Source organism: Rousettus aegyptiacus, unplaced genomic scaffold (assembly GCF_014176215.1).
Source record: "Rousettus aegyptiacus isolate mRouAeg1 unplaced genomic scaffold, mRouAeg1.p scaffold_m13_p_10, whole genome shotgun sequence".
In the NCBI taxonomy this organism is placed as follows: Eukaryota; Metazoa; Chordata; class Mammalia; order Chiroptera; family Pteropodidae; genus Rousettus; species Rousettus aegyptiacus.
The window spans coordinates 54,101,090-54,115,492 of record NW_023416285.1 but is presented as its reverse complement, the minus strand read 5'-3'; the positions used below and the strand labels follow the sequence as shown (position 1 = coordinate 54,115,492).

General features: G+C 33.9%; 1 protein-coding gene across 1 annotated transcript in view; it reads right to left on the bottom strand.

Annotated features, from left to right (window-relative positions):
• Positions 1–7,169: 7,169 nt before the first annotated feature.
• LOC107518167 (transmembrane protease serine 11E-like) overlaps positions 7,170–14,403 on the bottom strand; it is a 41,146-nt gene continuing 33,912 nt past the window's right edge. The window contains exon 10 of the mRNA XM_016159614.2: positions 7,170–7,344. Coding sequence (XP_016015100.1) covers positions 7,183–7,344 — 162 coding nt within the window. The 3' untranslated portion in view covers positions 7,170–7,182. The remainder of the gene's footprint in view (positions 7,345–14,403) is intronic.

The following is a 14,403-nucleotide window of genomic DNA, read 5'->3' as shown; positions in this document are numbered from 1 at the left end:
AGCATCGATGGATTGTTTGCTGAATCTTAACAGGTGGCCATAGAGGGGTACAGACTGGAGCTGAATATGGCCTGTAGCCGAACCCCTCTCAGGACTGTGCCACTGGACAACTACTTCACAAATCCACACTAATAGGACCAGGAAACTTAAGTGATTTGCTTAGTACGTAGGAACACACAGAAAAGCAGCCAAAATGGGAAGATAAAGAAGCAGAAATCATATGAGAGAACAGAACAGAGATCCAGAAATAATGGAGTCAAGCAATCTAACAGATGCAGAGTTCAAAACACTGGTTATAAAGATGCTCAATGAACTTTTGGGAAGTGTAGATGAATTCAGTGAGAATTTCAACAAAGAGATAAAAAACATTAAAATGGAAATGGAAATTATAAAAGGAAGCCAGCCAGAAATGAAGAACACATCTGAGATGAGAAGTATATTAAATAGAACAAACAAAGTGAATAAAGAAGAGGATCAAATGACCTATATAGAGGATGGGAAAGCCAAGGACACTCAATCAGAATGGCAAGAAAAAAGAAGCCAAGACAATAAAAATAATTTAAAGAACCTGTGGGACACTATTAAAGGTAAAAATATCTGTGTCATAGGGGTTCCAGAAGGAAAACAAGACGTTAAAGAGCTATTTGAAGAAATAATGATGGAAATCTTCCCTAACCTGTTGAAGGAAATAGACATAAAACCCTAGGAAGCTCAGAAAGTCCCCAAAACCAGGAACCCAAAGAGGCCCACACCAAAACACATCATAACTAAAATGCCAGATGTTACTGGCAGAGAGAGAACCTTAAAAGTAGCAAGAGAAAAACAATTATCTATGAGAGAGCACCCATAAGACTGGAAGCTTATTTCTCAAAAGAAACCATGTCGGACAGAAGGGCTTGGCACAAAATATTTGGCATGATGAAAACCAAGGATCTACAGCCAAGAATACTTTATCCAGCAAAGCTATCATCTAGGGTTGAAGAACAGATAAAGAGCTTCCCAGACAAAAATAAGCTAAAGGAATTTATCATCACCAAGCCAGTATTACAGAAAATGTTGGAGAGACTTCTTTAAAAAAAAAAATGTATCAAAAACAGGAATAAAGAATGGTAATAACTACATTCCTATTAACAAGTACCTCAAATGGAAAAGAATTAAGTGCTCCAAGCAAAAGATAGAGTGGCTGAATGGGTAAGGAAACAAATCCCTACATATGCTCCCTACAAAAGAATCACTTCAGATTAAAAGACACACAGACTAAAAGGAAGAAGATGGAAAAAGATATTGCCTTGATGGACCTAGATGGTATTGAGTTGAATGAAATGGGTCAGAGAAAGACAAATATTGTATGATTTTATTTACATGTGGAACCTAAAAAACAATGACAGAAGCAGAAATAAACTCATTGATACAGAGACTATTTTGAGGAATACTAGATGGGAGAGGGTTTGAGGGACAAAAAAAGGCAAAAGGATTAAGAGGTATGAAAGGATAGATCCAGAATAGACATAGAGATGCAGAGTGTAGCATGGGGAAGATAAGGTTAATAATGTTGTAATAAACAGGTAAGGGGGAAGATGAGTACTAGATTTAGTGGGGTGATCACTATGCTATGCTGAAACTGGTATATTATTGTACGCTAACTATAATTTTTAAAAAACTCATAGAATTGTACAATGTAAATACAAGCTACTAATTGTCTATTATATTTCAATAAAGACAAAAAAAAAGACATGAGAATTCACCATGAGATTTAGCAACATGAAGACTCTAAATGTCTTGCAAAGAGCAGTTTTAGTGAGATTATGGAACCAAAGTTTGAAATGTGCTTAAGAAATAATGGAAGGAGAGGTGTAAGAGATAGCAAATATAAACCAATTTTTTCAAGATTTTCTGCAACAAAGTCTGTGAGTAGCACCTGGGGGAGAAAGTGGAGTCAAGATATTTTTTTTTCATGTTTGTACATTTGTTTTAAAATGATGGAAATAATAAAAGAAAAGTTGACCATATAAGAAAGGAAGAAAAGAGTTGCTGGAGCAAATTCCTTAAGTAGGTGAGACAAGGTAAGAGCTAGTGTGCAGATATAGAGAATGGTTTTCAATTTGAGTACCTGGGCAACCGGTAAGAAGGCCAAGTGTGAGGGTGCAACTGTCGATAAGTGAATAGAGGTGGTGGAGGTTTTCTTCACAATGCTTCAATTTGCAGTGAAGGCATATGGAAACAAGATCATCAGTGGAAAATGGGGATGGATAAGCAGATGTTAGGGGAGTTGAGAAGAGAAAAAGATGCAAAAAAGACATCTAGGAGAGTGACAGAGTGAACAAAAAAGTCAGTATAATGGTGGGGAAGCACTAAGAATATGCTGGAGGTTTCTGATCACGAATTTGAAGTTACATCAGTCAGTGTCGTGTATTTTTCTCTAAAAAAGTTCAACTGCACGGTATAGGAAAAGAGAAGGTGGAGAGTTGGGTTTAATCAGGGTTATTGTAAAAAGCAAGTGTCACAGAGTGGTGGAGCAAGAGAGAAGGAGGACAGGAGTCAAGGGTGTACGCAAAACAGTTATAGTGATTGACTGTGGTATTTATTGAAGCTGAATACAGCTATCCCACAGATATATTGCTTAATGAATGGATCAGTGTCAACTAAGAGAGATCTAATTGCATTTCACAGGCATCCATCTTTCACTCCACCTTGAGAGCTGTACAATAAAAATTACATTAAGATAAATAAATTATAGAGATGTGGTTATAAAATAAAAACCAACAAATATTTATTGAGTATATCCCTATCCTGGAAATCATTCCACAAGTGCAATGCAGAAGCTGATACAGATATATCAGAAAACCATGAAATGTATCGTGTATCAGAAAATAAAGTCAAGCTTGAGGATAGGATCACCATATAAACCATGTCTTTAGTGTGTGTTTGATTGTGTACCATGTGGGAAAGTGAAGATTTTATATCTACCATTATTAGATACTTAGAGGTACTGTCATAGAGCCCAGAATTATAGAAATTAAGACATAATACATTTATGAAGGATAAAATATTGTTAATTTTTTTCTACTCAAAGTAATTTCTTCTTTTCCATTTTACATATATTGCTATGTTTTTTTTTACTGTTATTGCTATCATCACTATTTAATTAATCTTTATTGAGTACACATTATAAGTAATATACTTTCGAATGGACTGTGAAGGTTATTAAAATGAATCAGTCATGGTCTCTACCCCTACAACACTTACAGTCTAGTGTTGAAATCAGAGCTATTCACACATGTCTAAAAAAAATTAGAAGAGAGTATAGTTACAGAGAAGTTAAAAAATGCTAAGAAGCCATCTGAGAAGATTATAGCAGTTTCTTAACAACCCAACATGTTTACCATACAACCATTAATGTACTCTAGACCATTAATCCCAGAGAAATGAAAACAAAAACCTACACATCTACACATGTTATAGTAGTTTTATTCATTATAGGCAAAAGCTTAAACAACTTGAATGCACTTAAATGGGTGAATGAATAAACAGACTGTGATATATACATGCCATGAAATACTATGCAGCAATAAAAAAGAATGAAAATTGACACACACAACTTGGAAAAGCCAACCTACAAAGGTTATATACCGTATGATTTCCCTTATATACTATTCTTGAATTGACAAAATTATAAAGATATAGAATATATTAGTGGTTATCAAGGGTTAGAAAAAGGGAATAAGTTTAGGGAGGAAGCCAGGTGACTGTGAGTAGCATGAGGGGTTGTTATGATCAAACTATTCTGCACCTAGTGGTGGTTACACAGATCCACATATGTGGTAAAATTACATGGAACTAAATAACACATACAGACATAATTGCATTGTATGTTTTAATAACTAGAAAAATATGAATAAGGTTGATGAATTGTTTTGACATCAACTTTCATATTGTGATATTTTACTATAGCTAAGCAAAATGTTACCATTGAAAGAGTATTTGAGATCTTGTTCCTAGCATATGTTGCTAGTTTGACTCAAATAAACTCATCTACTAAAAAAAAAAAAAATCTTTATTTTGGAAACCAAATAAAGAATACATAGGATCTCTCTATATTATATTTTACAGCTCTATGTGAGTCTATGATTATCTGAAAATAAAAAAAGTTTTTTAAATAGTAATGAATTTCAGAAAAGATAAAGTAAGTCTTCCTTGACTTTATCTACTTGAGGGAGTCAAGGAAATCATCATGGAGGAGGCATCATTTGAACTAGATTAAAGATCTTGATATAATCCAGTCACTCTATGGTTAATATGGTTTGTCACTTTCAAAAAAAAATGAAATAAAAAATTAGAATCACTGTCAGAGAAGAACTTGACAATATGTTTTGGAATGATCCCAGTTAAAGTACTTTTGTAGCAGCAAAATTAAACAAGAAACCAGTCTATTCTGTTGGTCTAATTATCTCTTCATTTCAAAAATATTTATTCAAACTATTATGATCAAGTAGCAATTATGGAAAACAAGACTGCAGTTTCATTACAACAGTTATAATAGTAGCATTTCTCAAGCACCTACTATTTCCAAGCACTTTCAAATATTGTCTCATCTTAATCTCTAAACAATCATTTGAGGTAAATAATAGTAAGTGTTTAAATAACTGGCTTTAGTAACACAGTTAGTGTAAAAACTGGCATTACTCCTTAAAATCAATGTGTAAACAATAATAAAGCTATGTTTTCTGCATAATACATAATGCATAAATGTTGTTAAACTTTTTAACAACATTTAATTAAAGACTATTATTAGATATTGAACACTTTACTAGGTGCTGTGGGAAGAGACATAAAAATATGGAAGAGGAAACGCCTGCCCTCTTGTACAATTAACAAATATTATTTGTCATGACTTAACTTTCTCCAATGAATTGGTTAAAACAGATAAATCCAAGCACACTGAAATCATTTATATGTTATCTTTCAAAAGTTACCATTTCAAAAATATGATACTGTATTATCCATTTCACTGTGCACATAAAGTGTGAACTTTTACTCATATTTTCACTGTACTCAACTTGTTTCTCAAATATTTTGTAAAAAATAAAAATATATATATTTCTCTGAAGAATATGATGCCATTGTGAAACTAAACTTCTAAAATTTGTCAGTTTAAATCTCAAGTTTGTTTACAGAGGAAGTTCCTCATGTTTCATTAATAAATTTTATTTTAGTTTGGAAATTCAGCTCCAGGAATCTGGAAAATACTAATCATGATGCCAGTTTACATGGGTCAATTTTAAAATACCTTTTCAAAGATGAATTGTAATTTTTTGGTTTTACAAGACCCCACTATAGAACTTCTACTACAGTTTTCATTATTGCTTGAGGATCCAGACATCTTTATTCTCTGTATCTTCCTGTAGCTTGTGGATGCCACCTAGAGGCATGACTGCAGAATATACTGAAAAAGGGGAACCAATTTTTAATAGAACACAGAGTAATTTAATTTGAAACGTACTTAAATCTTTGCTTAAAATTTATTACTTCCTCAATTTTGTTTTTTCTCAAAATATTTTATTATATGGAACAAAAGTAGTTTCTGAAAAATATTTAACACTTAATTCATGTCAGTTTTCATGTGTTACTTTAAACAAATGCCTAAATTTTATCAATTCATATGCCATGTTATTCAGGTCAATAAAAGTCAACATATTCCTATTAATGTTGATTTTCAAAGCTGTTGTGGTACCATGCAGAACTTGCATGAGTAGCTTTGTACAATGAGGGAAGGGTAACAAAAGACTCAGTGAATTTCTCCATTAACATGCCAGATGTCATAGCACCAGTCATGATTTCATATTGGTTTAGACCACTCGAATATTGTGTCTCTAACAGCTCAGTAGTAATTTAACAAAACTAAAATTATGAAGATGACTGATATTAGGTTTTACTTTTCTATTTTATAGCTGAGCAGTTAACAATTCAGTGCCATACTACATTTAGCAAGGAGTCAGCTTCCAGAATATCTTCTCTATGAGATCTTCCCACCTGAACCTAAATAAACCCAGAGTGCAAGCATGTAACAGAACCACAGCAGCAGGGGAAGACATGCAATTATTTCAGAATGTTAGTCTGAGCTCTAGCTTCATTGGCATGACTATAGCTATATACTAACACTGGACCTTATTCCTATTCAAGGCTTTGCAGTTTGGAAAAGATTCAAACACAAATACACAAGTACTTGGTGATAATCCCATTTCATTTAGTAGTTTGAACTGATTCTCTCTTTATTCCCTCACATTCAACCACACAAAAAACTTACCACAAAAGGTATGATGGTTGTCAAATAGTTTAAATCTTAGCCTCAGATTTTAAAAAGATTTGCAATAAATTAATTAGTGATACTTCCTCATCTTTCTCTGCTTCACAGATTACCATATTATGATGTCAAGCAAGTGGAAGACTTATTATTTTTTACTGTTATATATTGACATCCTAGCAATGCAATGTTAAGTAAACATTATTTGCTTTAAATTAGAACAAGCACATTATATAGAATTTAAATAAATATCATGGGTCACAAGAAAGCAGAATTTTCCCCACATTTATTTCTATAGTTGTCTAACTGGAAATTAAAAATAAAAAAAAAAAGCTATATCTTGATTTCTTTATATATTTCCTTAACTTAGTTCCCATTCTTTCTCCATCATAGAGTGCTTAATATTCTGTTGTCTCTGCTTGACCTCTCATAATGAATATGATCATTTTCCTCATTCTGCTAAGAAAAAAAAACACCAAATATTTTTCTGTATATAACAATATACTTTTTCCTTTTTTATATTTCCTTTTATTCTTTGTCTTGTCCCTTGAAAGTGGAAATTTACTGAGATAACAGAAGGAGAAATTAAGAAAGGAATCATTGCAAATTGTATATACACATGAGAAATTTATGTCAACAAGGCAAAATTTCAATGACAGAAAAATTCTAGAAAATAAATGAATGTAAGTTGTGACAGAATCCATCTGGCAGAAGCAGTATGCTCACACGTGAAGCAGAGCTAGGAAGAAAATTATGTATCAAGCAGACAGTTTCATTTTTTGGTCAGATTCAGGTGACCTGAAAGGCTTCTTCTGGAATTCTTTATCTCTAAGAATGGCCTATAAACAAAAATCCACACCATTCTGCTAGGTTTTTCTCTCTCAGATACCAGTTTGGGAAGTGATCCAGTCTCGAAACGCAGTCACTCTGGTATAAACACCAGGCTTATTGGGTTGCCCGCATTCATCTCCCCAGCTCACTATTCCAGCAAGGTACCAGATATCTCTAGCATCTGGACTAACCAGTGGTCCTCCAGAGTCACCCTAAAGGAGAAGGAAGAAATTAGTAATTACTAACTTATTCAATACAGAGAAATTTACTATTTTTCTAACAAGTTTAATGAGAAGGCAGTTTTCGAAAGTCTTCAGTGTGTTCAAATGCACAAGTGGTTCCCTCTGAGTCAGTAATTCACATAAAGGAGGGGCTCCAGCACCTTGAGAAATGTCTTAGCCTCATGATTCAGTACAATGATATTAAAGACTCCACCTCTTTGGAAAACAATATTCTTAACCTGTCTGGTACATCTGACAAAGTAATTCTCCTTACTGGTTGCCTCCTTATCAGTGTGATGTAGCTTCCAAAAGAAGGTTGATGAGTCTGTTACCAGTAAAGAGCACAAACATTAGAGTCAGGCACTCAGTTTTAAATCTTAAGTCTGGCCTTTCCAAGCTGGCCAAGACCTCTAATTTACTTATTTCAATACTCCTAATAATCCTTGCCTCTGATGATTATTTTGAAGATTATGTAAAATAGTGTGCAAAGTGCTTAGCATAGAGCCTGGGACAAAGAAATTAGTAAATAAATACGCAAAATCACAAATGCCAATTGTTTATATCTAGTGAACTCCAGAGGTCATGTTTCCTTAAAAAGGTTATTTAAAAAAAAAAAAAGGTACTGGCTTATTATTCCTCAGATCCCTGGGACATATAGTTACTGACCATCCATTAAGTGTTCAGCACTCTATGAAGCTCTCCTAATTAATTAATATATTCTCTCATTAACTCCTGTAATTCTGACAACAAAACATACAGTTAGGTTTCATTTTTTCCATTTAACAACAAAGAACTGAAACTTGTAGAAATTAAGTAATTTGTCTTCTGTCCCACCCTACTTAGTGACAGAACTTGAATGTGAATCTAAAATGATCTAACTCAGAGACTATGTTCTCTGCCCTTACATTATGCTAACTTCCTTGTGAATTTCCTTCTATCCATGTACAAATATTTAATAATCATAATAGCTGAATTTGAAATAGTGTTTGTAATTTTGAAATGAATGACCAATAGTGTTTACTGATGCCCTCACATATGGTAAGAGATATAAAGAGAGTGGAAATACATGGGCCTTACCCTCAAGGAATCTAGAATCTATTTATAGAAATAAGATGTGCCATATGATGTTATTTGAAAATAAATAATTTTGATAATTGAAACTCAAGCACAGGCAGAGCAGATTAGGATAAAAAAAATACTAAATGTCAGAGATGACAAAGTTTAAATCTGTTTAAGAGACAGGAGTTAAAGAGTCTGAGGAAAAAGTAATAGAGGAAAAAGTAATCAAGGAAAAAGTTAGTAATGCATCTAACAGTAGTAAAACATGAAAAATAAGGTGATGTCCAGGAAGTATAAGAATAAAAACATATAGCCTATTTCTTTAACACTAGTTAGGTCACACACAATTGGTGCATAGGAGAGTTATGTCAATATAAGATAGAAGTGATGGTTTATATGTATTTTGTCTCATGCAAGAGGGCCAGAACTATGGGAGGAGAATTATAATCTTCAAGAGAAAAGGAAAAAACTATCAACTCAGCTATTCACAGGCAGAAGCCTCTGGGGCTTTATTTTAACAAAATGTTTTAAAAGTGCCTGTGCCTAGGACTCCCTCACCCCCTGACACCAAACAGAGAGAGAGAGAAAGAGAGAGAGAGAGAGAGAGAGAGAGAGAGAGAGAGAGAGAGAGAGAGGAAGGCAGAGCCCAGCTTTGCTTAATTCTTAGATCTCAACAGGTTGCAGATCTTCCTCTGCTTTGGGCTATACTCCAATGTGCATTGTCTCAGCCTCAGCAAACTCATATTTTCACTCTACAGTTTCTGTGCATTTTTAATATCCCCTAAATCAGCCACGAGCCACCCTGGGCATTCTGCCTGCCTACTCTGTTCAAGTTATTTTTCAAAGTACAGTTGTTTGTTGTTAATTCTCTGGTTACTAAGTTGCATAGCCTTTGAGGATCCATTGGTTTGTCTCAACTCTATTCTTTCCATAAATCCTCTTATCTTTGGTGAGTGGTTTAGTGAGAAACGGAGCAGGAAGTTTATTCACAAATGCATATAACAGAAACTTTTAAAATTAGAAGTAAAAGGCAAACCAGGAGCAATTTTAGTGATCAAGATATAGAGTAATAAAGGAATAAATTAGAGTGTTAACAGAAGGAATGGAGGCAAACGAGATAAATCTGGAAGATGTAATAAAGAGGAGAAATATTCTAGGACTTGACTGACTACATGTGAAGGAGATGAAAGACCGCAAGAATAATGAAAGCCGATAACATAAATGAGAAACTTAAAAATGAAAAATAGTTAACATTTCATGATGCTTGTTGACTTTATGATAGCACACATATGAATTTTAGTCTTATATTAATAACTTAAAACATAAATAAAAATGGTTTAGGGGTAGGTGGAACTGTAAGACTAAATTTGGACAAGAGATTAATTTTGGACATGTAGATTTAGAAGTCATTAAAGTGATAGCTGAATTCAAAAAAAAGAAAGCTTCTTTAAGTGAATATGTAAAGAACAGAGAAAATTTTCATCTGAGATTTGATTCTTGAAGGGTAGTCAGGCTTAGAGAAAAGGAAAGAGGAACCAAAAGAAGGAACCAGAACTGAGTGCTTGGAGGGAAGGAGAATTAGCATATTTCAGGATCAAAGAAACCAAAGGAGGATCAAATTTTATCAAAGAACAGGAGACAAAATGCCACTGAGATGAGAAAGACTAGAAGACCCAAGAAATAATTTTGCATATGCGGTTATTGATAATTTCTGTAATATAAAATATAAGGAGCCAGTCAAGTGACAAAATTGTGGGTGCTAGATGTAAAAGAGAAAAAAAATGGGTGCCAGTTTCTTTTCGAGATAGGAAAGTAGGATATTGTAATCACAGGGCTGAACTTGGTTCCTTATCTTTTATTTCCCAAATTTGTAAAGAATATAAACCTTTAATACCATCATCAAAGTGACATTGTAGAATAAGGAATATATTTTCAGATGAAATTATATGACATTTGTGATTTACTTCAAAACAGGTCTGGAATTTTGAGGTGGAGGGAAGGATTAAGGGGATTGTGTTAAAATATAGAGGGATAAAATAAGCTTGGCCATGAGTTGAAAATTGTTGGAGCTAGGTGATAAGTACATGGGGTTCATTATATTATTATCTTTATTTCTGCATACATTTGAAATTTCTGTAATAAAAATTAAAAAATAAAAAGCTAAAGACTACAGTTGTTCCTCTAAAACTTTTAGAAAGTTACTGTAAATAGAAGTGAGGTATTTAAATAAAGATCATAGATAATGATCACAGATGTAAAAGCACAAGGTGTTTTCAATAGTTTTAGTAAAGTTAGAGGCAAGTAGGATGAATAGGATTAAAATGAGACATATACAATAACATCTAAACAATGATTGCAGATCTTTTTTCTATAACCATCAAGATTCTTATTGTTCATGGTAGTTATGTTCTATGAAGTTGCTGCAAACACCGAATTAGTGAATAATCAATCAATCATTGCTCCTAGGGAAAATAAAGGGTTAAATTTCCATGAGCCCCTGGTCAGATTTTTCTTAATTGATCAATATATAACCATTTTGTGCATGTTTCTGTTGAAAGACACTTTATTTAACATATATTATTGGTTCATGAACACTGAACTCACAGCCAACAGCACTGTAACTTATGCCTGAATGAGGTTTATCTAACATACATATTTTCTCCATAAGGCACATACAGCCTTCTTGCACTTCACTTCAGAACTACACCTGGGAACTATTTCAAATAGCAAAATCACCAAAAAAAAAAAAAAGCATAAAAATGTTAAAAATGTGGCATTAAATAGACCACAGAAAGGATATAAGTTTATGGTATTAAAGCTAAAACAAGAAGGCAGCATCATCTTTTTAGACCTGAAGTAGGAGTGTGTAAAAATTTTTGCTACTCTGTGCATGTTTGTTAATGATCAGGAAAGTGCCTTGAATATTAACTTTGGGTTTTCAAACACATTTTAGCAAGTAGGTAGATTCACAAGTACAGAATCTGCAAATAACGAGAATCAAGTGTATTTTCCAGTGAATCTTTTACTCAATTGGTTTATTTTCATAGGTTTAGTTTCAGAATCAACCTAAATTTTCCATAGGATTTTGCAATGGAAGAAATCTCTATTGTTTCATGCCTTTCTTCATGAACAAATGGGGCCTCAGAGCAGGAAAAGAAACACAATGAAGTGAGTTCAATCTCGAGAACTTGGCAGAAGAGTGCAGAAAGATCAACTGGGTGAAAGGGTTTAATGTAACCAACTGAACAATATAAAGTGACTGACCCACAGGTAAATGCTGGGAAGGGACTATGGTGAAGTTATCTGTGCATTAAGAGAAGTGAAGCCAACAAAGGGAAAAAATAGGTTCAGTGTGTATGTGAGAGAGAAAAAAAAATGGAAAGTTCAAAAAAAAAAAAAAATGTTGTGGAAATGAATGATATCCACTCTATGAAGCCAGACTGGAAAAGATATAGCATTAAATGTAATTAAATATAATTCTTGTCAAATCACGAAGTAAAAAATATAAAAGTATTTAGGGACATATCTAAGGACTCAGTTACTGATCCCCTCCAATATTTATCAGCAGTGTGCATGAAGACATTGAGGTCATGGTTGTCAAGTCTGGCAAATGCACACAGTTGACAGTGCTGGTCTGTGTACCAGAAAGCAAGATCAGGGTCCAAAAAATGTCTATGCTCTGGACCAAGATGGAATCGACTTATTCCTTTTACCTAAGCTAGATACATCTAAAAACAAAAACAAAAACTCTGAACGCTAGAAAGAAAACAAATATAAAAAGATTCTAAAAGGTAGAGTGAAGAAGGAAGGTAAACTAAGAACCTCAGAACTTAAGGAATGACACAGGAGTGAGCTTCCTGGACCCTAGATTATTTTATTTTTTTCTTCACTTATCCTGGGCATGAAGCTGAAGAAACCAGCAATCTGGCAACCTGGCAACAGGTACAAATAAAAAAGAAGCCTCAAGAAAAGCATTTTTTCTCTAGTCAAAGAACCAGAAAGGGAGTAACATAGGAAGACATTTAGACAATAACATCTCTACTCCAACAAAACAGAAAAATCTGTGGTCCCATCCCAACCCCCATCGGCATAGGCCAAGTGGGGAGCTTGGAATTCTACTCTTATCAGGCTGTACTAAGGCCCAACCCCCGACCAGACCAGTGTCAGAAAAAGGCTGAGTATGGAGCCAAACTCTCATCCTTCCAAGTGACAACAAAGGCCTCCTCTACCTCCCTTGTGGTGAAGATAGATCACTGCCCAGTGGTGATGAGGCATAATTCTCTCTCCCACTAGGATAATGTTAGAGGAACCCAGGGGAGGAGTGTCAGGATACTCACTTCTGCCAAGCAGTAATGAGTCCACTGCCCTATGATGTCAGTAGAGGCCACAAGAGGAGCACTAACAAGGTGCTCTAGCCACAGTGGTATCAGAGGAAGCCTAGTGGGGAGCCTGAAATTCTACCTCCATTCAGCAGTAATGAGGCTCTATACCCCACCCAGGTGTCAATGGAGAACGAGTGGGAAATGAGGCAGCCCCTCCTTATTCCCTCCAGTGTCATGTTTGAGGAGGCTCACTAAAATAGAAGATTTAAATAACATCCAGTCTCATAACAATACTCAAAAAGTCAACAATACATTTGAAAATCACTCTCATACCAAGAACCAAGAAAATCTTGAGAGAGAGAGAGAAGGCAATCAACAAATACTAACACTGAGATGACACAGATGTTGGAATTATCTGACAAAGATTTTAAAGCAACCATCTTAAAATTGTCTTCACAAGTAATTACTATCATGCTTAAAACAAATGAAAAAAATAGGTTTCAGCAAAGAAATAGAAGATATAAAGAAGAATCAAATGGAAATCTTAGAACTGAAAAATATAATCAAAATAAAAATTTTAAAAACTCACTGGATGCACTTAACATAAGAATGGAGATGACAGAATTAAAAACCAGTGAACCTGAAGATAGAATGATAGAATTATCCATCTGAACAACAGAGAGAAAAAGAAGTAGGAAAGAAACAATGAAAAACAGAAGCTTAGAAACCTCTGAGACTACAACAAAAGCATTACATTCCTGCCATTAAAGTCCCAGAAGGAGACAAAAAAAAGATGAGGCTGAAAAGTCTTCAAAAACTACTGACTGAAATTTCCCAAATTTGTCAAAGGATATATACTTGCAGATTAAAAAGCCAAGCAAACCCCAAGCAAGATAACTTAAAGAAGTCCATGCCAAGACACAAAAAATTTCTGAACACTAGAGACAAAGAAAAAATCTTAAACACAACAAGAAAGAAGTGACACCTCGTCTAGAAGGAAAAAACAATTCTGATATCAGCAGATTCCTCATTTGAAATCAAGAAGACCATGATTTAAGTGCTGAAAGGAAAGAACTGTCAATCCCAAATTCTATATCTGGCAAATTATGCTTCAGAAGTTAATAAGAAATAAAGTATTTTACCAAAGAAAATCTAAGGAAATTTGTCACCAGCCAATCTACCCTAAAAGAATGGCTAAAGGAAGTTTCTAAAACAGAAATGATAAAAAAAAAAAAAAAAAAAATTTAGAAAACCAGGAAAGAAGAAAAACAAAACTATGGGTAAACAAACCTTGCTTCTCTTGAATTTTCTATGTTTGGCACTTGAAGCAAAATTATTACCTAATATGGATCTCAATATATGTAGAGGAAATATTTACATTTATTAATATTAATATTATGTGAGGAAGGGTAAAGAGAGGTAAGTTTTCTATTGTACACACCACTTAAACTAATAAAATCTGAAAACTAGTAGACTGTGATAAATTATGTGTGTATAATTTAGGGGAACCAAAACTTTTTTTCTACAAAGATAATCTAGTCAAAAACACTAATAGGTAAAACAAAATGGAATTCTAAAAAAAAGAAAGGCTATTGTATTATTCTATTTATAATAAAATACTCTCAAAATTACAAAATTATAGCGATGGAGAACAGATTAACGATTGCCA